The sequence below is a fragment of the Phyllosticta citribraziliensis genome, assembly GCF_038025025.1.
Source record: "Phyllosticta citribraziliensis strain CPC 17464 chromosome Unknown J3D65scaffold_7, whole genome shotgun sequence".
In the NCBI taxonomy this organism is placed as follows: domain Eukaryota; kingdom Fungi; phylum Ascomycota; class Dothideomycetes; order Botryosphaeriales; family Phyllostictaceae; genus Phyllosticta; species Phyllosticta citribraziliensis.
The window spans coordinates 1,226,412-1,250,168 of record NW_027117344.1 but is presented as its reverse complement, the minus strand read 5'-3'; the positions used below and the strand labels follow the sequence as shown (position 1 = coordinate 1,250,168).

The 23,757-nt window shown below is 55.9% G+C and overlaps 9 protein-coding genes across 9 annotated transcripts; 4 read left to right on the top strand and 5 right to left on the bottom strand.

Moving 5' to 3' along the window:
* Positions 1-30: 30 nt before the first annotated feature.
* J3D65DRAFT_405666 (uncharacterized protein) lies at positions 31-545 on the bottom strand. The gene has a single exon (XM_066795958.1). The coding sequence runs from the start codon at positions 439-441 to the stop codon at positions 127-129; it is 315 nt and encodes a 104-aa protein (XP_066654567.1). The 5' UTR covers positions 442-545; the 3' UTR covers positions 31-126.
* J3D65DRAFT_405665 (uncharacterized protein) lies at positions 546-3,234 on the bottom strand. The gene is made up of 2 exons (XM_066795957.1): positions 2,423-3,234; positions 546-2,371 (listed from the first exon to the last, which is right to left on the bottom strand). The coding sequence occupies exons 1-2, from the start codon at positions 3,078-3,080 to the stop codon at positions 651-653; spliced, it is 2,379 nt and encodes a 792-aa protein (XP_066654566.1). The 5' UTR covers positions 3,081-3,234; the 3' UTR covers positions 546-650.
* A 1-nt stretch (position 3,235) lies between these two features.
* J3D65DRAFT_406037 (uncharacterized protein) lies at positions 3,236-4,392 on the top strand. The gene is made up of 2 exons (XM_066795960.1): positions 3,236-4,000; positions 4,068-4,392. Exons 1-2 carry the CDS (start codon positions 3,390-3,392, stop codon positions 4,309-4,311), a joined length of 855 nt encoding a protein of 284 aa, XP_066654565.1. The 5' UTR covers positions 3,236-3,389; the 3' UTR covers positions 4,312-4,392.
* A 3,093-nt stretch (positions 4,393-7,485) lies between these two features.
* Positions 7,486-9,010, bottom strand: J3D65DRAFT_405834 (uncharacterized protein). The gene is made up of 6 exons (XM_066795959.1): positions 8,615-9,010; positions 8,442-8,551; positions 8,246-8,369; positions 8,076-8,195; positions 7,906-8,025; positions 7,486-7,855 (listed from the first exon to the last, which is right to left on the bottom strand). The coding sequence occupies exons 1-6, from the start codon at positions 8,700-8,702 to the stop codon at positions 7,578-7,580; spliced, it is 840 nt and encodes a 279-aa protein (XP_066654564.1). The 5' UTR covers positions 8,703-9,010; the 3' UTR covers positions 7,486-7,577.
* Positions 9,011-9,035: 25 nt separating this feature from the next.
* J3D65DRAFT_405656 (SNF7 family protein-like protein) lies at positions 9,036-10,555 on the bottom strand. The gene is made up of 2 exons (XM_066795956.1): positions 10,044-10,555; positions 9,036-9,993 (listed from the first exon to the last, which is right to left on the bottom strand). Exons 1-2 carry the CDS (start codon positions 10,089-10,091, stop codon positions 9,355-9,357), a joined length of 687 nt encoding a protein of 228 aa, XP_066654563.1. The 5' UTR covers positions 10,092-10,555; the 3' UTR covers positions 9,036-9,354.
* Positions 10,541-12,137, top strand: J3D65DRAFT_627587 (HSP20-like chaperone). The gene is made up of 3 exons (XM_066800556.1): positions 10,541-10,687; positions 10,968-11,296; positions 11,378-12,137. The coding sequence occupies exons 1-3, from the start codon at positions 10,663-10,665 to the stop codon at positions 11,726-11,728; spliced, it is 705 nt and encodes a 234-aa protein (XP_066654562.1). The 5' UTR covers positions 10,541-10,662; the 3' UTR covers positions 11,729-12,137.
* A 126-nt stretch (positions 12,138-12,263) lies between these two features.
* On the bottom strand, positions 12,264-15,551 carry J3D65DRAFT_627584 (N-alpha-acetyltransferase-like protein 15). Its single transcript, XM_066800555.1, has 5 exons — positions 15,231-15,551; positions 14,352-15,182; positions 13,207-14,304; positions 13,058-13,156; positions 12,264-12,998 (listed from the first exon to the last, which is right to left on the bottom strand). The coding sequence occupies exons 1-5, from the start codon at positions 15,310-15,312 to the stop codon at positions 12,637-12,639; spliced, it is 2,472 nt and encodes an 823-aa protein (XP_066654561.1). The 5' UTR covers positions 15,313-15,551; the 3' UTR covers positions 12,264-12,636.
* Positions 15,552-18,222: 2,671 nt separating this feature from the next.
* On the top strand, positions 18,223-19,947 carry J3D65DRAFT_405650 (uncharacterized protein). Its single transcript, XM_066795955.1, has 4 exons — positions 18,223-18,387; positions 18,442-18,514; positions 18,603-19,529; positions 19,575-19,947. The coding sequence occupies exons 1-4, from the start codon at positions 18,336-18,338 to the stop codon at positions 19,768-19,770; spliced, it is 1,248 nt and encodes a 415-aa protein (XP_066654560.1). The 5' UTR covers positions 18,223-18,335; the 3' UTR covers positions 19,771-19,947.
* J3D65DRAFT_627573 (major facilitator superfamily domain-containing protein) lies at positions 19,888-22,231 on the top strand. The gene is made up of 2 exons (XM_066800554.1): positions 19,888-21,546; positions 21,600-22,231. The coding sequence occupies exons 1-2, from the start codon at positions 20,124-20,126 to the stop codon at positions 21,818-21,820; spliced, it is 1,644 nt and encodes a 547-aa protein (XP_066654559.1). The 5' UTR covers positions 19,888-20,123; the 3' UTR covers positions 21,821-22,231.
* The last annotated feature ends 1,526 nt before the right edge of the window (positions 22,232-23,757 follow it).

Below are 23,757 nucleotides of genomic sequence, written 5' to 3'. Positions count from 1 at the left end.
ATTTGCTGTTGTCTGCGCCATGGCCACTAGTCACTTTCTAACTGCCAACTCACAGCTTCGGTCACACTAAACTTCACTGAGCAAGTGCGGAAGCCCGAGTTGATGAAGTATCATGAACATTATTATTCATTGTGAGCCATCTGACTGCTCCCACAAAGCGTCGACCACTGACTGACTGAGACAAGAGTAGGAAATCTGAATCATCCGATTATATAGACATGACTGGTTGATGGTGTATGCCTGACCCGAGCAGGCGTCTTGCTTTCCAAACTTTTTCAATCTCTCCGCGCCTCTTCTCTCTCCGCGACTTTCCATCAATAGGGTAAAGAGGTAAGGGGGTATTATATCCAATCCGTTCTGCTCATCCATCCGCCAACCAACGATAAAAGCAATGACCAGTTGGGTCAGTGTAGTGGATAGTAGTAGAGAGATGACGTCCATCAAGGGTAGGAACCATTAATCATTAAGGACAGATATGGTAGGAAATCCTGGAAACACCCTGCTGATGGTAACAGCAATATCAAAAAAAGGAGATTTGACAGAGATGGTAGGAAATATGTGGTCGGTGAGTGTGCATGTGTAAAGATCAGGTGAAGTGTCTTGTGTCGACGAAACGAATTCTTGACAGATATGAGAAATAATTATGCTCATTACAAGAGAGCGATGACAAAGCCGAAAAGGACAAGCGTCCAAGAAGCCGTCGGGGCTGATCCAGCGCCCTTGAACTCGGTGGGAGTGGGCGCGGGAGTGTTCTGTACAGGTGGCGTAGCCACGGGCGTCTGCACAGGAGTCGTGGTGTTGATTGGAGTGCTGATGGGAGGCGGAGCCGTGCCCGTCACGCCCGGAACAATGGGGATGACTGGAGTCAAAGGCGCTGGCGGAGGGGCGGGGCCAGGAGTGCCAACTGGTGCAACGGGGGCTGCGGGCGCCACAGGGGGGACAGGGGGCGCAACGGGACCAGCCTGGCCGCCAGCAACAGCGGGAACAATGGCTGGGACTGGCGGGGGCTGAGGAGGAGGGCAAGTTCCCAGCTCGTGGCAAGTCTTTTGGACCTCGACGGGAGGGCAAGTTCCCAGCTCTCCGCAAGACTTCTGAACTGGGGGCGGGGGAGCGGCCTGGCCGCCAGCAACAGCCGGGACAACAACTGGCGCGGCTGGAGGAGGTGGAGGCTGCTTTACTTCGGGCACAACAACTGGGGCAGCTGGAGGAGGCGGAGGAGCTTGTGGGGCTTCTTTCTCCTTCTCGATGACAATTGGCGGTGGAGCAGCTGGCGGAGGAGCCTGCTTTTCCTTCTCGATGACAATTGGTGGCGGCGGCTGCTTCTCAGGAGCGGGAGCAGGGACGATCACGGGGGGCGCAGGCGGGGGCGTCTCAATGGTGTTGTTGACCGTGTTGTTGATTATTACGGGCGGTGGCGGCGGGGGAGCGGGCTTCTCAATCACAGTTGGAGGCGGCGGCGGCGGCGCAGGCTTTTCTTTCTCCTTCTCGACGATGACAGGTGGGGCCGGCGGGGGTGGCGCTGGAACGTTGACATTGACGTTCTGATTCTGCGTATTGTTGTTCTCGTTGTTGTTGTTAATCGGGGGAGCCGGGACGATAACAGGGGGCGAAGGCTTCTCCTCAGGGGGAGGCGGCGGCGGAGTGACGTTAATGACCGGGGGCTTCTGCTCAGGAGCAGGCGGCGGCGGAGGAATGTTCACGACGGGGGCCTTTTGCTCCGGGACGTTGACAACAGGCGGTTTTTGCTCAGGGACGTTGACAACGGGCGGGGGGACGTTCACGACGGGCGGCTTTTGCTCAGGAACGTTGACGACCGGGGCCTTTTGTTCAGGAACATTGATAACGGGAGGCTTCTCCTCAGGAGGAGGCGGCGGGGTAACGTTAACAACTGGGGGCTTTTGCTCCGGGACGTTGATGACGGGAGGTTTCTCCTCAGGGGGAGATGGCGGCGTGACGTTCACGACCGGAGGCTTTTGCTCAGGAACGTTGACGATAGGAGGCTTTTGCTCGGGCGGCGGCGGTGGTGGAGGCACATTAATTACCGGAGGAGGTTGCTTCTCTACAACGGGGGGCGGAATCTCAATTGGCGGTGGTGGCGGGGGAGCTTTCTCCTCAACAGGGGGAGGGGGAGGAATAATCTCAGGCTGAGGAGGCGGAGGAGGAGGAGCTTGCTGAACGTTGACAGACTCCTTGGTGACAACCTCCTTGGCGCTGGAAACACACTCCTCGGGGATGGGCTTGCTCACTTTCTGGCAAGCGTTGGTGAAGGGCGTAATGAAGACCGAGATATCGAAGTCCGAGCCGCCATGCTGCTCTTTGGCGCATTTGCTGACTTTGGGAAGCACGTCGCCATGAGAATTCCCGCAGCAGCCTGTGAGAAGGTCAGTGAAGGTTCAGAAGACGTTGGGGACAAACGACTTACACTCAATGTCGCTGAGATCGCAAGGAAGCGACTGCTGACCGTAGCAAGTGTTCCAATAATCAGGAATGTCGAGGGAGGCGCTGCCGCTTGCTCCGTAGAGAATCTTGGAAAGACCTCCGAAGAAACCACCTCCACCAATTTCGAGACCACCCTTGCTCTCAACTTCTCCACTCTTCTCGGGCAGAGGAGCAGGGGCGGGAAGAGGCGGGGGGACACCTCCAGAGATTTCGAGTCCACCCTTCTTCTCTCCGCCAAACTCGAAACCGCCCTTGTTCTCCTCTTTCTCGGGCTTCGGAAGCGGAGGAGGAGCGCCAAAATCGAACCCACCCTTCTTTTCTCCGCTCACTTCGAAGCCGCCCTTTTTCTCTCCGCCAATCTCGAAGCCACCCTTCTTTTCTTCTTCGCCTCCGCCAAATTTTTCTGGCTTTGGCAACTCGAGGCCGCCCTTCTTCTCACCGCTGATTTCGAATCCACCCTTCTTGTCACCTCCAAAGAAGTCTGGCTTCTGCAGGCCGTGGCCACCCATATCACCGCATCCGTTGCCGCCTTCGCAACCTTGTTGTTGGTCATGTCCACCGCCGCCAAACAGCCCAAAATTGGGGGCAGCGAGGACCACTGGGGCAAGCAGCCCCAGTGACACAAGGCTTTGCTTGACCATCGCAGGCAAGCAAAGGTAAAGAGGAGAGAGATTTCGAGTAGGGGGGGAAGAAAGAGTTCAGGCAGATGTGGAGGGAATCAGGTACGCTGGGAGGACAGCGGATGGGGAGGCCACTGGAGCTTGAACTGGGCATCACGAGCTCTTGATATACTGGCAGGTACTATAAATATTTTGGCAGAAGAAACAGGGAGAAAGTCGAAAACAATTGAGAATTGAGTTTCAAAGGTCGCGCGGGAAGGACGTTTCAGGACTAGGGAACAGCAGAAGAGGTGGTGACAGCGAGGTCAGGTCGTATCCCAGAGGCATCCGATGACGTTGGTTGGGTTGGGTAGTCGTCCTAGCGCAGGTACCAGGATGGATGGATGTCAGTACGGGGAGCGGGTTGGGAGTGGGAGCCTCCGCCGGCGGCTCGTAACAGGGACACCTCACTTGGCACCAAACTCAATCAACTCAAACGAGTGCGGCTTCTCCCTCCTCCCTCCCCGCAGCGGCTGCCCGAGCACCCACGAATTCGAAGGCCGGCGACGAAGCTTGGTTGCTCGTTCGACCTCCGCCAAGCCGAGGCCTCCCTCTGCGTCGAAGGTTCAACCTCCCGCAGACGCTGTCGCCAGTCCAGCGGGGACCTCGAGCTGTCCAGTGCAGCGCGAACCCGGCCATGAGCTGCATCACGTCTGCGACGGGGACCACCCCGGCCCGTCGCTGTGCATCCGATCTTCAGGTCCGGACCGAGACGGGGGATGGGACGTCGCCATTCGCGTCGGCTTGCTGCACCGCCTGGTTGCCATAAATAAAACGCGGCATAGCAACAACTTCTGCCTGCCATCGGGGGCATTTCCATCACCACCTCACGGCCAGCTCTGCCGACTGAAACCTCGGCCGCGTAGCGGCCCATCCGATGGACTTGACAACGAACTGCCCGGGTGCGTTGTACTCGACAATGACTTTTAAGCTTTCCATCACGACCTTCCCGTTTACGAACCGCGGTAGGCGAGTCCAACCACACGCCCATCATGACTGTCTCATGCTGCAAGATTTCAAGCTTAGAGCCATTAAGAGTGTGGCTCCATCAGAACCTGCCATCATCGCCGCCGAGCCTCCAGACTACTGCTCCAGTCTTGCTCGCCCCAGACCACCCAGTACAACAATCGTCGTCCAAGTCGAGTGGTGTGTTGGCCAAGACTGCACGTCACTCTTGTGTTATTTTTTCTTTCCTGGAGCGGCCCCTCCCTAGTGTCAACGCTAGGTGACGAGGTTCTTCTTGTCTTGCGGCGAAACGAGGACTTGCCAGTTGCGGGACTGTGCCGTCCCATACTCCACCCGTCCCGTCCAGCAGGGGTGGCAGTCACGACAGTTCTGTATACCACGTTCAGAGCAGCCGGGCAATGGCGATCAATGGGCGGCATTCTCAAAGCGGACGGCCTGCCCACCTCCCACCCTCTTCCCAGCCACCGCACGGCAATCCCGCCTGCGTGCCACGGTCCTGACACGCGTGTCGTTACCGCAACTCCAACCAGACGTTGGGCACGTCCATCCAAGCATCCTCCATTTGTTGGGTATCTTGTAAAGTTTTCCCGCTATGCTTGTCGCGCTTCTTCGTTGATCGGTCGATCTTGGACCGCTCTCGTGGACCATGACACGGTGGTGAGCAAAGTCTTGGCTTGCGACTCCGTCACTTGTCATTGTTTACTTTGACTTCCCGAGCAAAACTTTTGCGGCTAACAGTTCCCTCGTCCATTGGCTCACCGGGCTCGCTAAGCGTTTGGCCTAGATTCCAGATCAATGTTGTCATGGAGATCTATACTCACTGGCAGATGGCTCTTATCATGTCCAGACTTCTCGCTGCAGCAATATCCGTTTTGATACAAGGCCCCGTGCAGTCTCTGCAGTGATAAGTATCCTGCAGATTCCGCTGTGGACGTTTCCACGACGAATTCCTTCTTGCAGCACAAGAAAGTCAAATGTCCAACCTCCAGTATTCTAGTGCCGAATCATCTTCCGATTCGGTGGTGTGTCGCCAAAATCTAGGCCTGGTTTACTGCAAGAGCAAGGGATGTGATACGGTCCTTTTACCGGAGATGCCGTCAAGTCTGCTCATTCTCCATGCTGGTGATCAGGCGCGACGATCATGCTCGTGTCTCGAGTCTGCAGTTCCTTTTCTTCTGTCTCAGCCTCTTGATTTCTGAGTCTCGTCCATGTTTGTGGTGTTTGATGTCCCGAGTCTTTTTCTCTCCGTATCCGGGTGCTCCACAACATACGACAAGGACATGAGCCGACTGCGCAAGGTCTCTGGGGATCGGCTGTTGGGGCAAAAAAAGTTCGCCTCCAGAATTTGCTCGATTTGCTGGAGCAATTGACAAGCAACGTCTTCCTTCGCGTGGGGATCACCATATCCAAAGCACATGCATGCGATCGTAACAGGTCCTATCAGGTAGACCAGTCATGACTGAAGTCAGCCATGGAAATATCACTCAGGGAGAGGCAAAACCAAGGCATACACTTACATTCGACAGTCCTGCACGCCATACGCTGCTTCGCCCATTATATGATCCGGCCGGCACTGACGACGACCGCGATTTGGTTAACTGAGCGCCTCTTTGAGAGCATCCCAAAGCGCAAGGTAATCCAAGAACAAGGATTCCTGACGTCATTGCTACACTTCTGTCGAGACATGAGGTGTGCTCGAGAAGTCTCGATCCGCGATTATTTGGACGTATGCGGCGAATGCGAGAGACCTGCTTCGCCGACAACATCGAACTCTTTCTACGCCTCAGGCATCATACTTCGGCACTCGTTACGCGTCTCGCAGTGTTGAACTTACTCCTCCACTCCTCCGCACATCCACACCTCCGCCGATCCCCTCTAAACCCCGTCCCATCCACCGTGACTCCCATACATCCACCATGGGGCGTTGATCCTCAGCAGACCCTAGGTAGGCTGGCGCATCGCACGCGAATGCTCCTTAGTGATTGCCCTGATGAGGATTGCTGACTCCCACAGCAACATGCTAATCAGTTCCAAAGACTACACTGACGTTGACGCAAATCGACCCACGTTGACCGCCTGCGCGGCCGCGACCCTTACGACCGCACACTTTCTAGAAACGCTCTCAACCCATTGATTGGATCAGCAGAATGGGAGCTTGCCTGCACAGTGCGTCAACAAGACCTCTGCTGATTTGACTCCAACTCTGTTCTCCTCCTGCAACTCCAACCGGCGCAACGGAGTTCTTGATGGATGGCTGGGACGCAAAGGGACGATGGTGGGACCACAGATACCCTTTTGCGGATTGCTCGGAGGTGTTGGTCGGCGGGGTCGGACAGGGGGGTTGCCTGCACGTTTCTGAGGTTGCTTTTCTTGCTTCGAAACCAAGGTGGTCGGGCTGGCTGGCTGCACACAATAATGGCGATGGCTCAGCGGACAATGCTTCTTCTCTGTTTTGCCTGGCGATCAGCTGGCTGGTCTTGCTCTGACTGTCGGTCCTAAAGATAGGGTTTGGTGTGGTTCAAAGTTCGAGGTGTGGCTCGTGTTCTCATGCCCCAGCCACCCAAACCTGTCTGTCCAGCCTGCCCAATGAGTAAACTTTGTGCGAAGGGTGTGCGCTCGCAGCATGCATGATGGCTGAAGGCTCGCCCTTCCATCGTCTGAAGCTTGCCGCTGGAGGCATACGCGAATACGGTGGATCAGCTTGGGGGTGTCCAAGCTTCGTCAGGGTGCGCATGGAGAGCATTCGTTGCTGCAAGTCAGAAGAGAGGATTGAAGACAAGGAGCGTTCAAATATCGTCAGTATACTCACTGGAATGGTACGTGTGCGTGCGCTGGCTTTTGGCAAAGAGCTTTACTTCCAACGAGTTGACACCTGAGGCCATCCAACAGCAGCGTTCCCCATCAAAGTCCTACACAAGACTGCATTTGCTTGCGTCCAAATCCTGCGGGAAAGCAACACTTCCAACCCAACCATCATCTTTTCGAAACCTCGTACAGCTGGAAAAGAAACTGCCACACCGCCTGCGCATCCATGTTTGCTGCATGATATGCGAAGTTCACCTCCTTTGGAAACAAATTGAGCTCTGCAGCATTAAGCCTCGAGCCTATGCTGCCACGATCATTTTCAAGGAGGCAGTGAACTGAGCCGGACCCGAAATTTCCACTGTTGAGGTCGGCAAGTTCAAAACGTGGCGACACAATCCGATCATCCCTTTCCAGAATCTTGATGACGGCCGTCATGTCGAAGCGGCTGCGGCACGAGAGAAGTCGATGGGTGTGCAAGCGGAAGCCTGCCTGGCGTATGGCGCCCTCGATTTCACTTGGCCGCATACCGGTCGTTCTTTCGCTGTCGTGATGGGTCCGGAATTGCTCCTCAAAGAACTTGAAAGACTCTGTTTCTGGAGGATCTTCGTTATAGAGCCCGACCCATAATTCCGCCACGGTGGCATGATTGTAGTTGACTTTTGTTGACAGCGTGGTCTTCCCGGTCTTGAGATCGGTAAAGGAGATCTCCTAAATCAGAGGAGCGATGCTTGGGCGGTTCGAGGGGACGTAGAACTTCGTGTCAACCAGCCAGGTCTCGGAGTCGGATTCCATCCAAAGGCGCACCCGTCGCCTCGCCCTCTCCATACAAAGCGATCCCATGCCTCGGTGGGTGAAATAAAAGCTCGAAGGCTCTGAGACATAGCCGCCGTTGTGCGGTGTATGGTTTTGGGGATGCTGAGGGCCACTGTTGCTTCTGGTTTCGCTGCCGCTGTTTGCGACTAATTTGGCTGCGGCCCCCTTTATGTCTACACCATTGCTCAACTTGAGAAACGTGCTTGCTGCTTTCACGACTCACTTATGGGACTTTTTGGTCGATTCTGTTGGAGCCTCGGTGGTCCGGGAGGCTGAGAGCCACTGTTGCATTTGGTTTCGCAGCCGCGGTTTGCAACCGATTTGGCTGCGGCCCCCTTTATTTCTACACCATTGTTCAACTTGAGAAACGTGCTTGCTGCTTTTACGACTCACTTAGAGGACTTTTCAGTTGATTCTGTTGGTGGTTCGGTGGTCCGGGAGGCTGAGAGCAACTGTTGCTTTTGGTTTCGCAGCCGCCGTTTGCAATTGATTTGTTTGCCTTCCCCTCTCTGTCTTCACCGTTGTTCAACTTGGGAAAAGTGCTTGCGGTTTTTACGACTCACTTAGGGGACTTTTTGGGTGAGTCTGTTGGAGTCTCCGTGGTCCGCGAGACGCAGGCATAGTTTCGAGAACGACCGTCAGATCTGAGGCCAAGCCGACGATCCAGCAACAATAATGGCAGAGGCACTGAGCGACAGACGTGAGATTGAGCAGCCGCAATCAACGAGGAGAGATAAACAGCGAGAGGTATCGTCATACGGTAGTAATGCGGGTTGTTTGGTCGACTTGTCGGGAGGAGGGCGGACGACGTTGGGATGGGTTTCTCCTCCGGACGCTCTTGCCCGTCTCGACCACGCCATAGTGCCTGTCTAATGCTCGAGGTTTAGCTGTCCTCCTTACATGTTAGATCCCTGCGTGATCCTCGTCCCCACCTTTCTGTAGCCTTTTGAGTGCTGCTTCTTTTTGAAACCCATTCGACGTAAACCGGTAGGACACTGGCGGAGGAGAATCTGACGGCATAGCCGCGTGTACATTGGAGTTCCGCGCGTCGTTGTGTTAGTTATCATCATTTTTGGTTGTGAGAAGGACCTGGATAACAACAGGAAGAGAAGGCTTCTCAGTGACTGGCGGAGGGGCAGAATACTCACCCCTCTCTCGGGCAGCTTTCGATATCCTCTCACCTCCACGTGCGTCAAAAGCGCTGATCGCTATGATGTTCGCTTGAGATGTCGAGAGTCGTCTAGTGGCGACATTCCCAGATGTGTCACTAGTTGCGCAACGTAAACAAGGTAGCTGGCTAGACTATGTCCCCAGAGCTGTTGGAAATCCGCATCGGCCTCCTACACGCATGCGTCCCATGTGACGCGCTGGTAGCTGCATCGGTAGCGCCTCACCACCAATCAATGCATTTGAACAAAGCAGAACAAGTCCCAAGGCCTCTGAGATTGTCCCGGCTACTAGCAGCGACCGGTCGGACGAAAGTTGTACGAGTTTGACGTATAATGGAAGAATGCAGATCGTTCATAATGTCGCGTCGCACGTCTCTATGATGATGGAGTAAACATTGCCCAAACATTGGCGCAACATAGGGGAATGACCAGTGACACCAAAACGCCGTGCGCCACCCGAACCCGTAATGAAAATGTCGACCTTAACGCCCAGAGAGGCCGACTTAGCTCTTCAGAGCCTCGAGCCTGCCTCTCATCTGGCTCAGCATTTCTTCTTGATCCTCTTCCTCCTCCTCTTCGGCTGCCGGCGTGGGCATCTCGATCTCCGACTTGGGCTCCGCGGCCTTGGGCAGACGGTCCTTGAGCACCTCGTTCAGGACCTTGTCGACCTCGGTTTCGGCTTCCTCGTCCTCGCCCTCCAACAGCTCGGTGTCCGGCAGCGAGTCGCCAATCATCTCCTCGATGATGCCGGCCTTGACCAGCTCCTGGCTCAACTCGCGCATGGTGCCAGTCAGCTCAGGCAGGCGCACCAAGGTATTCACGTCCTTCATGATGCCGGTGCTGGCGCGGATGCTGCCCTCGATTTTGCGGACGGAGAAGGCCTCGTTGACCTGCATCTGCACGCTCTGCAGCTGGGCCTTGGACGTCTGCAGGCGAGCGTTTTGCTTTCGGATGCGGATGAGTTCGCGGGCAAAGATTCGCGTCTCGTCGGCGGCGAGCTTGGCCATGGACGGGTTGCGCTGCGCACGGCGCGAGGCCTGGAGGATGGAGCTCTTGGCCTTTTGCTCGGCGGTCTTGAGATTGACAATGTCGCGGTCGAGCTTGCGAACGTTGGAGCGCACGAGGGCGTTGCATTTGCGTTTCTGGGGCGGTCGAGTCAGCAGCTGAGATTGCGGATAGGCGGGGGACGAACTTGCTCCTCTGGGGAGGGCTTCCAGAGCAAGGACTTGATGGTCTCCATGGTGGATTTGAGCGCGCCAGCAGGGCGCGTCGAGGCGATAGAGGCGAGACAGGCGAGCAGGAGTGCAGGCGGGAGAAGTGGGCGAAGGATGGTGTTTAGTTGATGGGCTGGGGTCGGTCAACAGCCCGGACCAGAGGCTGTGACGTTTGCTCTGGCACCACCGCAGGGCAGGGCAGGGCAGACCTCAGGGCGGGGCTTTCACCACCTCAGCACCACACCACGACGGCTCGGCCAAGCTGGAGCTTGAGGCAGGATGCGATGGAGGCAAACAGCCGTCGGCGGATGGGCATACACACACCACACGCAGCAGAGTTGAGCTGCACGGCGGCCAGCAGCAGTTAGACTGTTGCGCGCACAGCGTCTCTGTTTCCACTGCCTTCTACCGCAGTCTCAGCCTTGCGCGTGCGCTAGCGAGTCCGCATACAACAACTGAAAGCTTCCCTGCCCAACCACTTTTCCATCCTCTCCACTCCACGCATAGCCACTGCACCCAACACCTCCTCGACCTCCATCGTCGCGACCCTTCAATCACCACTTTGCAATCTGCACCCCGACACATCATCTCGCCACCATGTCCCAAACTCTGACTCCCGAAGGTAACTTTTCCACCTCAACCCCGCCGCCCATATCCCGCCGCTGCGCCTAGCTGCTCCCGCTGCCGCCGCTCTTGCGACTTGGACGCTGCGCTGGCCATCTCCGGAAACTCTCCCAGCGCCTCGGCCAACTGCGTTCAATGGCGATTGCGCGTCAATGGCTGTCCGACTTTTCGATCGACTCCAGCGAATCGCGCTGTCGAGCGCACCACGGCGGCGCGCACCACCAAATCAAAACTACCTCGCCACCGAGAGCCACTTGCTAACAATCACTCCTCCACAGTGCTCTGGGCGCAACGCTCGTCGACGACCGACGTAGCACGCAACATCGTCTACGTGGCAATCTCCGCGCCCGACGTCCCCAAGGACAAGATGAAGCTCGACATCCAACCGACCAAGATTACATTCAGCGGCCACTCGGACACCAAGAGCGTCGACTACGCCGTCGAGCTGGAGCTGTACGCCGAGGTGGACCCCAAGGAGTCCAAGGTCAACCACACGGGCAAGAACGTCGAGCTTGTCCTGCGCAAGGCGGAGCTCGCGGCCGAGTACTGGCCGCGTCTGCTCAAGGAGAGCAAGAGGCAGCATTTCCTCAAGACCGACTTCGACAAGGTACGCGCTGCCAACGACTGAAAAATTCTTGTTGGAAACATGACATATGCTTACCACCTTTTTTTTTTTGCTGCACTGTAGTGGGTTGACGAGGACGAGCAAGACGAGAACGTCGAGGACGACTACCTGAGCCAGATGGGCGGCGCCGGCGGCATGCCTGGCGGTGGCATGCCCGGCGGCGGCGACTTTGGCGGCATCGACTTCAGCAAGCTGGGCGCGGCCGCTGGCGGTGACGGCGCCGACCTGTCCGGCCTGATGGGAGGCATGGGCGGAGGCATGGGCGGAATCCCTGGCATGGGCGCCATGGGTGGAGCGGCCGGCGGCGAGGACGACGGCGACGATGACGACGACATGCCCGAGCTCGAGGGTGAGGAGGAGGGCGAGGCCGCTAAGAAGGCGGACGCCCCGAAGAAGGTTGAGGAGGTTGCCTGAGAGTCGGATGGGGCGAAGAAGAAGGAGAAGAAGAAGAAGAAGCGAGGAACAAATATGGAAAACTAGGAGGGATTTTATTCGTTGGCATTGCAGTGGGAGAGGATGGGGCATTTTGGGGTTGAATTTGGCCGCAGGGGTGATACTGCAATGACAGCTCCCTCAGCGCAGCAGCCGTGTTGCTGAATGAATGCTCCTTGAGCACAGCTGGGTTGCTGATTCAATGCTCCTTGAGCGCAGCTGTGTTAGTGAACGACGGCTCCTCGAGCGCAGCCGTGGTCCTGAATGATTGCTCTCAGAGCGAAAGGCAGCTGTGGCATCCAAAACCATCTTCTTCGTTTGTGCATCAAAGTCTGTCATTGCTCTACCTTCAGATTATCAATTCATGTACTGTACACACGTAATATCCTTGGGCACCCGCAGTCTCCTTCTACTTGATGCTTAACTGTGTTTCCTGACGTCATCCTAGGATGTCCACCTGTCTACTTCAGTGAATTATCAGTTTTCACATCAATTAAGAGTGGCTGGGGCATCATTAGAGGCGAGAGGGATATTTGATTGGTTCCATCTACACCTTCCATTCTACGACACACACACACACACACTCTCTCTCCCTCTCACTTTCTCTTCCCTTGGCCATTCCCATACATCCAGCATGGGATGTGAAGTAAATCGAAATGATGCGATGCAAAAGCTTCCTGCCCAATGATGTCTCTTTTAGAACTCTGCCTCTCTTTCTACACATTTTGTTCAGTTCAGCATGCAATGCAGTTTATATGGTCGGGTCCAATGGGTTGGCTTTTGTGACTCCTCTCTCCCCTCTCTCTCCATCTCTTCTTGTGCAGTGCTTTTGCCACCACGAACAAAAACCACCATCACAGCACCTTGACCCTCAAAACGGACATGACACTTTACAACACAGCCTCGGTCCATCTCGCCTTGACCTCCTTCTCCCACCTCTGCAGCACCTCGGCCGCGCTGCCCCACTCCCTCAGCGCGTCCCTGGCGGCCAGGGCGTCGGCCAGCTGCGCCGTCTCCAGTCCAACCACCGCCTTGATGGCCTCGTCCTCGCTCTTGGCCTTGGTCGACGGATCCAGCACCACGCGGGCATGCAGGCCCGCGACGACGTGCGGCGCGCTCTTGGCGTGGCGCTCGAGGAACGCCGCGTTGAAGGCTGCGGCCGACGTGTCGGCGGGAATGAGGGTGAATTGGGACTTGAGAACCTCGAGAACGGGCTTGTCGGCATCGGAGGGGGCTTTGGCGAGCGCCTCGACTGGAAGAGGGTGTTAGCTGCCGCGGTACTGCATATGAACAGGAGGTGGCAAGACTTACGCTCTTTTTGGAAGCGGATGATCTGGTGGTGCAGGGCGGGGTTCTCGGGATCAAGCTCGTGAGCAGAACGGAGGCACTTGAGAGCCAGGAGGTGCTTTCCTGCACAAGGCATTAGCCAAAATTTTCGAGCAGTCGCTTAAACAACTCACTTCTCCTGATGAACACTTCGAAGCCGGCATTCTGTGCTTCAATGCTCTTTGGACTGCTCGAGAGCAGCGGGCCGAGCCACTTCATCGCATCCTCGAGCGGCGTCTCCGTCTCCCGCAGCTTCACGCCTTCGGGGTCAGTGTCCTCCTTCTTTGGCTCTCCATTCGCGTCTAGCGCAGGCTTCTTGGCTGGGGCCTTCTGCGCCTCCTTCTCCTGTTGCGCCTTCTTCTTGGCCTTGGCACTTTGAGACTCGTCACCATTGGCGGTCGGCTTCTTCAGCTCTGGTTTGTCGTGCAGCAGCACATAGGTCTTGATGGCAGAAAGGGCGGCGCGGGTGTAAAAGGGGTGCTCGCGGAGGTGATCTTCCCAGCGAATCATGTCGACGTATGCGCGAACCTGGCCCTTGCGCAGCGAGAAAGTGTGGAAGTCGAATTGGTCCTCCTCCCAAACACCAAAGATGTCGAAAATGGCCTGGAAGCGCTTCAGCGCGAGGCCGAGCTCGCCGCGCCTCTGGTATGCCTCGCCGTCCTCGGTGATGTACCACATGCATTGCATGTCGTGCAAGTCACCAAGCGCGCCGCCCACGGCCTCGTTGCGGGTGAATTTGCTCATGGTGGCAATGGCATCCTCGTTCTGGTTGTTGCGGAGCTGGTACTTGGCGCACTTGGTGTTGATGTAGCGGTCCTTTTCGTCCAGTTCTCGTGCCTGGTTCATGATTTCTGCGGCCTTGGGCGTGTTTCCAAGATGCTTGTATATCCGTGCTTTAGTCATGGTGTAGTCGACAAATTTCGGACTGAGTTCGATGGTGCGTTCGATGTACTGCAGAGCCTTGGGGAGGTCGCGACTGAGGTGGTAGTTGTAGTGTTGCGCGAGGAAGTAGAGTACGACTTCGTGGAACTGGTCGGAAGAATCGCCGTTTGCAGGCTTGTCGGCGGATCCATTTGCCTGCTTCTCGTTTTCATAAGCAAGGACCAGATCTTGAATCACTTGCTTCTTTTCGGGGTCTTGGTAGAGCGCCTTGACGTTGGCAAAAGTGGACGGCACGCCCCGGTTCAGCTGTCGCCGCAGGTAGCTGTCGGCAGCGGTACGGAACTTGTCGCCTGCTATCCATCAGTCACGAACCTTCTCCCAAATTTTCCCTGCTCACCTGACAAAAAGTCCAGCGGTATCCGTCTGGCAGCGTCCAAGCGGGGGTACTTTTCCGCATAGGATTCGTACAGCTCCAGAAGCTTAGGCACATGCTCCGGATTCGACCTTTCCAAGCCAAGAGACTTTTCCAGCCCATCGTAGTACAACCGGTATTCGTTGTTGCGTTCCACGAGGTCCCTGTAGGCCTCCTCCGCCTCTTTGCCCTTACCCAGCTGCAGCAAGTACTGTGCGCGGAGCTCCATGACAGCTGTCCTGTCCGCATTGGTCTTGTAGATTGTATCCAGGTGCTTCAATGCGGCTTCGATGTCACCCTTTTCGGCAAGGACGGTGTTCTTGTAGATGGAGGCTTCCGAGTGCTCGAGGTCGGAGCGGGGCGGAGGCTGCTTGAGCGTGCCCTCGTACTTCTCGAGCGTGTCAATGGCGTTGGTGTAGTCTCCAGCCAAGTGGTATGCAACGGCGAGGGCGGTCCAGTTCTGTCGAATCTGAGGTCTGGACTTGACCATCGTCTTGCGGCTCTCAATGTATCCATTGTAGTCGCGCACTTGTATTTGCAGGGTGGCCAGATCACGCTGGATCTGTATCGACTCGGGCTCGAGACGCAGCGCAAACTTGTATGCCTTGATGGCCTCGTCGTAATTTTTGGCGGACCGATACAGGATGCCGTAGACGTGCCAGCAAATGTGCGACTTGACATCGTTCTTGAGCGCGGTTTTGGCGAGAGCAAAGGCCTCATCCGTCTGTCCTTGGGAGTTGAGGATCAAGGCCTTCATGGCCTGCGTGTCGCCATGGTTGGGTTGCTTCTTGAGGATTTGGTCGGCTGCCTTGATTCCTGTCGTGTGTCAGCGGCGCGGAGGGAGGCGCGAACATGTGGAAGCACCTTTCTTGTATTGCTTGGTCTCGTAGTTTTTAACGAGCTGGCGGAAAAGGGAGCCCTCCTTGGAGCTCAGTAGTTGCGGCATTGTGTGGTGGCGTGTCTGCTCTGGACTGGCGGGGGGAGGGAGCTTGGATTACGTGCGAGGTAAGAGGTGGTGTGCGCAGGTGCGGGCAAAGGACCGAAGCGGACGCGCAATGAGACTCGAGATCAGAATTCACGCGCAAAGGTCATCAATCATCTGTACAAGTACAAGAGCCTGTGCGGAACGAGTGGAGTTGCGCTGCTGGGTGAAGGTGAGTAGGGTATGCGCACCGTCGGCCTGACGCTGAGGCTGCACTTTGAACCAACAGCCGGAGCGGTCGTGCGTCGGGAGTTCACTTCTCCCGCTTCCCCTCAACACCACGCCCACACGTCACCGCTCGCTCACTCGCGACGCAACAAAATTCCGTCCCCCATCAGCGCGCTATCACCTGACGTCTCACTGCGATGATTGAAAAAGTCACAAGCTAGGGGCCGTCTGGAAGAAATCGAGACTTGATTCGGAAAAGTCGTGGCACACACAATGAGAGTAGAGAATCAGTCTCACCATCAGTGAGCGTTCACTTGTTCTAATAGACGGCTGATAGGGTCCATTCATACGCTGTATTAGATATCTAACAGGGTGCATTCAAGCATCGAGTGTAGTGATTGGGAGGTTGCGTGTGCTACGACTTTTGCTACCAAGCCTCGACCTGTCGGGCATGCTCTCACCTATGATTAGATGGAATCTGCAAGCGTAGAATCCCCATCTTCTAGAACAAGTCAACTACGGGGCAAAGATGAAACAAGAGGCTGGCGCAAGTATCTGCAGTGCCTTGGGCAAGGGCGGTCTGCCTGTATTGTTGAAGAAGCTACGTCTCTGCTTACGTTCTGGGCGTCTTCGTCTGCGGTCAAAGAGCCGCGAGTTGTAAGTGGTCGAGGCGGGATAAGGTACCTCTAATAGAAGGCCGTTATAGACATGGATAGCTGGGTGGTGGCTAGTCTTTAAAAGCAATCTGGCCGCCAGCGGACCCTCTTGCCCCTCTTACGACGACAAGTTACTGTGTATGGGGAGCATTCCGCGTCCTGCCACGCTCACATGCGTTTCGATTGTTTTGCTCGCTGTCATGTCTTGGTCTTTACAGCGTACGCAGCTGTCCCGTACGGTTGCATCGACCACGTACTACCCCGGCTCGTCTCCTCCCCTTTTCTTTCCAGAATGTTGCTGCTTCGATCGCTGCACACGCAGCGGGCCAGCGCGATCGTGGCCAGCGAAACCGTGGCCACGTTGGGCGCTCAGTAGCAATAGCTTTGCTAATTTTTGTGAAGGATGGGCCTGCAGCATGGAATGGATCAAAGTTGAAAGGGTTTTGTTGTATTTGAGATGTCAAGACGAAAGGGTATGCCTGTGCGATTTCCGGATGCAAAGAAGCAGTCACGACTTCAGCAAAGTAAATGGTCGTTCTCGTATTCTAGAGATGCGATACCAGCTCTAAGAGCCTCAACGCTCAATTGACTGCGTTTGATTCAGCATCTTTGGGAATTGTAATGCGGATTCATGAGCTCCAACTTGGAGAGATCGTCTGTGGGGAAGCTCAGGGATCGAGTATTCCCTGACAAGCTCCTGACGCCAGTGTTTAGCACAACCACTCCTTTTACAAATCCTCATCTGCCGTCTGCGCATTTTGTGGAGCCGAGCATTTTGCAACAGTACGGTGTGTTTTCCGCGCGCTGCTTGCATACCAAACGCGGAGACGTTGGGAGAAGGTTTCCAAAATCCTAGAGCGCCATTTAGTTGAAGGTTGGCCATATAAAGTGGCAGCACGAATCAACTTCGCTGCGCCTGTGCCATCCGTGGCAAAAGAGGAAACAGAAAAACAAAAAAAGGAGGCAAACCGGACGTCATGTTTGCCGTCCAGCAGGAGAGTCGCTCGGAAAGCTAAGAAGATCGCCAATGATCTCCCCTTGACTTCGCTATAACTACTCCCAGTCAAGCGAGCTACTCCCTTACTTTACGTTGTTTTTTACCAAGGAGTAAGTGAAGCTAGGAGAAAAACAGTTACAATCATGAGAATCCTGTGGCTGGGTCGTCAAGTGATCCTTGTACATTTAAGATTCGTTGGGTCGAGGCAAAACTAGTGTGGTAGAACCTGCTCATGATGGCTAGTTTGGTGGGTTAGCTTGTGAATATTTACATAATAGTACCCGGTGTCGAAGAAGCCGGCGACCCAAGGGGCGTACACCGGCAACAACTTGGATCGGTAAGTTGTTATGTTGAGTATTCAGATGGTTCCTAGCGGATTACCGGTTAGCGTACCAGTTGAGTAACCAACGCGCGTTGCAAGAGTTGCGACGCCGCGGCGACGAGACCAACAAACGCCCTGAGTCGTCAAACATTTTGACAGGCGGGGCGAATGTCCTTCAGATCGTTCGACTTGGATCAAAACGAAGATTCGGCGTCAGAGACTAATCTGTTGAGCATCCAACCTCCGGCCAGCAAAGAGTAGTCGCAGAAATCGCCGTGGCAATGTCTGTCCCCGCCTCGAGCGAAAGAACGGCGTTGTTTTGAACAAGCAAAAGCTAGGTCAATGGTTGCTACCCGAGCCAACCAAAGGAAACAAAGCAGCAGTCTGGCGATTTGGCAGTGGCATTGAGTTTTGGAGGCGTCCATGGCAAGAATCAGGAAACGCTGGCGTGCTCTTGGTAGCAACCGGGCGCGGACCGCCAGAGGGCTAGAATCAACTCCAAGCAAATTAGCCTTGGCGCCTTTCAAGAGGACAAAAGGTTTGGCAAAGTGGAAAGCGGACGACTTTGCAGTCGTCAGAGTAGCTCTCGTATTGCGATGGAGCACAACCTTCGGCATTGGTCGTCAAAATCGTCAAAACTGCTTTGGGAGGCAGAGATAAGCGTCCGGAGGTGTGCGCGACTGCTCCCTGACGCATGTCAGTCGCCGCTCCACTCAACGCCAGGGATGGCTCGACGTGCGGGGATGGATGCGGAGAAGAATCTGGAGAAGGCCTCAGCGAGGGGTGTGAAACGTCGAGGGTCAGTCAATGGTGTTACGACAATGGCAGCCCAACAGTTTAGTCGATGCCGGGGCAGGCACCATGGCCGCAGATTGGGGACTGGCGAGACTGGGTAAGTCGACGCAGAGAGAATTCTAGATTTTGTGAGTGGAACGCTAACAGCTTACGGGCCGTCCCTCACACCACCTCGCTCCTACTTGGTGACATTTCAAGACGGCTGAAGAGGGCCTGGTCAAAGGTCGAGTGAGTCCAGAATGCTGCAACCCAGGGGGTGTTTCCCCGAGAGGAAGGCCGCATGGGCGCCCGAAGCTAATGCCAGGGGTTCCAATAGTGGGTGGGCAGAGGCAAACAAGCAGCCTGGGGTTGGAGTAAGTTACAGCAACCAAGTGCCGAGAGCGGGCCGGTGGTGCAAGAACCAAGAACGGAGACCGGTCGCGGCGATGACGACGGAGACGGCGGCATTGGCAGGCCGTAAGCGTCGAGAGAGCCGGAGCCGGATGCACTGCCGAAGTCAATGGATGTGGATTGAGGAGCAGTCATGTGTCAATGGCCACGGCCGGAGTCGATGGTGCAGGTGGTGCAGGTGGTGGCCAAGAAGGACAATCCGAAGCCCAACAGTGGGTCGGTCAGGCGGTCCAAGCTCCAGGCCCTCAGCCGCAGCAGGGAACGAATGCAACGGCAGCGGGCAGGGAAGAATTTGCGGGCACTCTCATCATCATCACCACGCAGTCCAGTCGGGTTGCACCGATGGCGTGAGCAAGGTGAGGTGCGTGAGGCTCTTGGGCGCACGAGTCGGACGGCCTGGGCAACAAGGCTTGAGTGCGCCACCGATTCCGATCAACGCCACGCCACGGCACGGCAGACAAGCCATCGCGCGGCTTCTTTTCTCTTGGTTATCAAGTCGTGGTGGGCGGAGAGGGCGGCGGAGACGGGTTGGGGGCGACATTAGCGCTGGAGGACAGAGGTGGAGTGCAGGTACAGCGGAGGCCGGGGCGCAGAATCCGGAGAGGGTGTGGAGCACTTGGTCTCTGCTTGCGGAGCCCCCGATTGACGAACGACGAGCCCCGGACGCCCGCACCCAACAGGTAAACCGATGCAACGCCACCTCTCGCGGCAAGGATCCGCCGTGCTCGTGTCTTCTCTATCTTTCTGCGTCGACGGACAGGCCTCTTGAGATTGAGCGGGCTTGCCGCCGACGCCAGCTCAGGCCATGCCATGCCATGCCGCCTCGCCCGTCCGTCCGTCCGTCCGTCTGTCTGTATGTCTGTCCGTCTGTCGGCCGTCCTGTTGATGAATAACAAAGATTCGACTCTGGTGACCGGCTAGCCTGTTGCGGCGAGTGGCCTCGGAGGTTTCTGTCGGGGCCAGCGGAGCGCTGGGTGCAAAGACGACGGGACGGGCTCGCAGTCGTGCGGACCAAGCGTGATGGCAGGGCCAGTAGTCGCACTAGTTGGCATCGGAGTCCTGGACAGCTGACTTGGTGGTCGGGTCAGAAATAATGAAACGATCCAAACGTGTCGCACCTCAACGGCTCCGCAAGGTGCCCTCCCTCCTACGTCACTGCAGAGCAGAGCAGAGCAGAGCAGAGCGGTGGCCCCGATGACGCGCTAATGTACCTCGGACTGGTCAACCACGGCTCGCAGGGAAACATCGCTCCAGTCCTGTTCCAAACTTCGCACCCCAGTCCCTCCTCGCAGTCCCACCACCACGTTTTCCCCACCAGCTCACCGCGAGGCCATTGTTAAAAGCCTCCGTCCTTCCGCTCCTCTCACGTCCTTTTCCTCTTCCCCAGACACGAGCTGTTTCCCAACCAACCACCCCATACACAGCTCACGCCAAGTCCGCTCTCGCCATGTCGTCCTTGGACGTCACCCCAAGAACCGACTCGACAAACATGAACCCCAAGATGGAAAAGGCTCCCAGCAGGGACACCGACTCGTCCAGCGGCGCCCAACGCAAAGAAGTCGTCGGCACCGATCCCGAAAAGAGAGAGCCCACCGTCAGCGAGGACGACCCTGAGGTGTACGCTCAACTCGGCTTTTGTTACAAGGACTGGTACAAGTGGTACATCCTCACCGTCATCTTCATCATCCAGTGTTCCATGAACTTCAACGCCAGCATCTACGCCAATGCTGTCGATGGTCTCTCGGAAGAGTTCGGCCTCAGCTCCCAGGGTGCTCGGTGTGGCCAAATGATTTTCCTCGTCGCATACGCCTTTGGTTGCGAGCTTTGGGCGCCGTGGTCCGAGGAGTTTGGCCGCCGCCCCATCCTGCAGCTCTCGCTCTTCCTCGTCAACATCTGGCAGATTCCATGCGCCTTGGCCAAGAACTTTGGCACCATCATGGTCGGTCGCTTCCTCGGTGGACTTTCGTCTGCCGGTGGCTCCGTCACCCTCGGAATGGTTGCCGACATGTGGGAGGCCGACGATCAGCAATTCGCCGTCGCCTACGTCGTCTTCTCATCCGTCGGAGGTAGTGTCATTGGTCCCATTGTCGGCGGCTTTGTCCAGAAAAACCTTCACTGGTCCTGGGTCTTCTGGCTGTCTCTCATCTTCGGCGGCGTCACCCAGCTCTTGCATCTCTGCACAGTCAAGGAGACATGTGCCAACGTGCTCCTCAGGAAGATCGCCGCTCAGCGCCGCAAGAACGGGGACGCTAACGCCTACACCAAGGACGAGATCTCAAAGGCTGAAATCAAGGCGTCTGGCACATACAACATTGGGGGTATGCCCATCAAGGAAATCATCACCATCTGGATCCGCCCATTCAGGATGTTCGTCACCGAACCCATCGTGCTCTTCCTGTCACTTCTCAGCGGTTTCTCCGACGCCCTGATCTTCACCTTTTTGGAGTCGTACTCGCCCGTGTTCAAGCAATGGGGCTTCTCCACCATTGCCATTGGACTTGCCTTCATCCCACTGCTCGTCGGCTACTTCATCGCCTACTTCTCATTCATGCCCTTCTTCGTCAAGCAGCGGAGAAAGCTGAGAGAAGGCACCCTGAAGCCCGAGTACCGTCTCTACTGGCTTCTCTACACCGGTCCTCTTTTGACGATTGGTCTCTTTGGCTTTGCCTGGACTAGCACTGGCCCGCCCATCCCTTGGATTGTTCCCCTGATCTTTTCTGCGCTCGTCGGCATCGCCAATTACGCCATTTACATGGCCACCATTGACTACATGGTTGCCGCGTACGGTCCGTACTCTGCGTCTGCGACGGGTGGCAACGGCTTCGCCCGTGACTTCCTCGCTGGTATCGCAGCCTTGTACGCTACTCCACGTAAGCACATCGCCGTCCCACTCGCTTTCAACCCACTTACTGACTCATCATAGTGTACAGCAACATCGGCACTGGATCAAAGAAGCTCGCCTACGCGTCGACCATCCTGGCTTGCCTGGCCGTCCTCGTCACGATCCCCATCTATATCTTTTACTTCTACGGATCCATCATTCGCGCCAAGTCGCCCTTCGCACAAGAGATCATCGCGGAGAAGGCCAAGCACCAAGTGCAGCGGAATACGTCCGTCTCCGGTTCCGCCACCGCCGAGGCATAAGTGGGAGAGGCGAACTCAAAAACAAAAAAACAAAAACTTTCTTTGCTGTTCGACTTTTGGAACGAAATGACGAAAGCTGCTTGTTGTTTCGCGTTGGGTTTTCCTCTAGATGGAGACAAAGACTGGAGGGCGATATGCGGCCATGGTGCGACTTGGAGGAGAAGAGAGAGAATGTTGATACCCGTGGATCCTGTCCTAATGGATCAAGGCGTTTGATCGGATTTGTTATTTTTTTCGTATTTCTTCTTCTTTCTTGGATGGAATCTTCGATGGGAAGCATCAGAGATGCGCGAAGTCGCAACAGAGAGAGGCTTTGGGAAGCAAGAATAGAATGATCCTTGATTGATGATTGGCTGTCGTGTGATTTTTGGTCTTTCCTTTCTTTCCATGTTGTGTCGTTTGGTGGGTGGTTAGTCTGCACTTTGTTTTCGAATCAATCTTGTCCAAACAATTGCTGCCGCACAGTGGATGCCGAAAGAAGTGATGCCTCTTAGCACCGTTGATGCACACATCCAGGGACCATTCGCTCCCAACTGCGGATGTAGCTCGGGAGCTGTCGTTCACCACGGCCGATGTTCCCAGGGACTGCCACGGACTGATCGCAACGGACCTTCGACCTCCGCTCAGCTGACTGCCGCCATGCCGCCAGATCGTGCATCGAAGAAGCCCTTTGATAAAGTGGACCGCCCGGTGGGGAGAGCAGAACAGACTGACGTATCTGGGTGGCCGCGGCCTGTCTCCACTCAGGTCAGGTCGTCGCATTCGCTTTCGCGTTCGGCAGCGTCCGCCATCGCGAGCGACACGGCCAACATGCCCCCCCCCCCCCCCCCCCCCCCCCCCCCCGCAACAGCGAACCCCGCAACTCTCAACGTCAACATCATCATCCTCATCATCATCAGTCGCTCGATTGCTCTTTTCGTCCGAGCCTGCCTCGCTCCGCTGTTTCTGCGGTCCTTTTTCCCTTGCTCTTGTTCTTGGGCTTGCGTCATTGTAGCTGCGCGCCGGCGGTCAGGCGCGTCGCGTGTCGAGCGCTGACCTGGTCTGTGTGGAAGCGGTTGGATGCGCCTCTGTCGCTTTGCGGTGCGTCGCGACTGGTCTCTGCTTGCTCCAGTCCGTGACGTGTTTTCTCTTTCCCACACTTCTTCTCATTTCCCGCATCGCAAATGGAGAAGACGTAAAAAGAAAAACGGAAACAGGACGGAAGAAGAAGATGGTGAAAGAGACGGAAAGAGATGATGAGTGTATTGTTTTGCAAGACGAACGACAGGTAGAAGACGACGAGTTCCCCCCGCAGGAAAAAAGCTTGTCCTCCTCGCGGAGCTTGTTATGTTGTGGGGAGACGCGTTTCATTGGGTGGAGTCAAGGTTCGAGATAGAGTTGGAGGGATGGGAGGAGCCGACGGGAAAATGTGGCTTGGCTTGACCTCGACGGGTTCGGCTTGACTCGACTTTACGCGGGTTCCTTTCCATCATGAGCGAGCGGGCTGTTGAGGTCGACTGGAGAGGTGATAGGCTTAGGAGGGTCGAAGAGGTGAGTGATGATGAGAGCTCTGTTGGAGCTGATGGTGTTGCGCGAGTCGTTGGTCCGTCCGTCTCTTTCTTTTTCCTTCTCGGCCTGCCTGCTGTCTTTTTCCACGTCTCTGAGTCGTTGTGTTCTTTGCTTCTTTCTTTCGCCTCTGGTCATCTCCTCCCGCTTCCATCTCCCATGGTAGGTGTCAAAAGAAATGACTTCTTCCGGTGCTTCCTCGGCAGTGAAAGACGACTCCTTGGGTGAATGCTAGAAAGTCCTTGAAGATGTGAGTGACAGAAGAAAAGAACCCGATCGAGGTTAAGAAAGGAAGCTGTATCGACGAGACGATATCGCGAGAGTTTTCACATGGAAAAGACGAGGACGCAAAAAATGAAGATGGAGAAACGAGAAAAGAGAGAAGAGAGAAG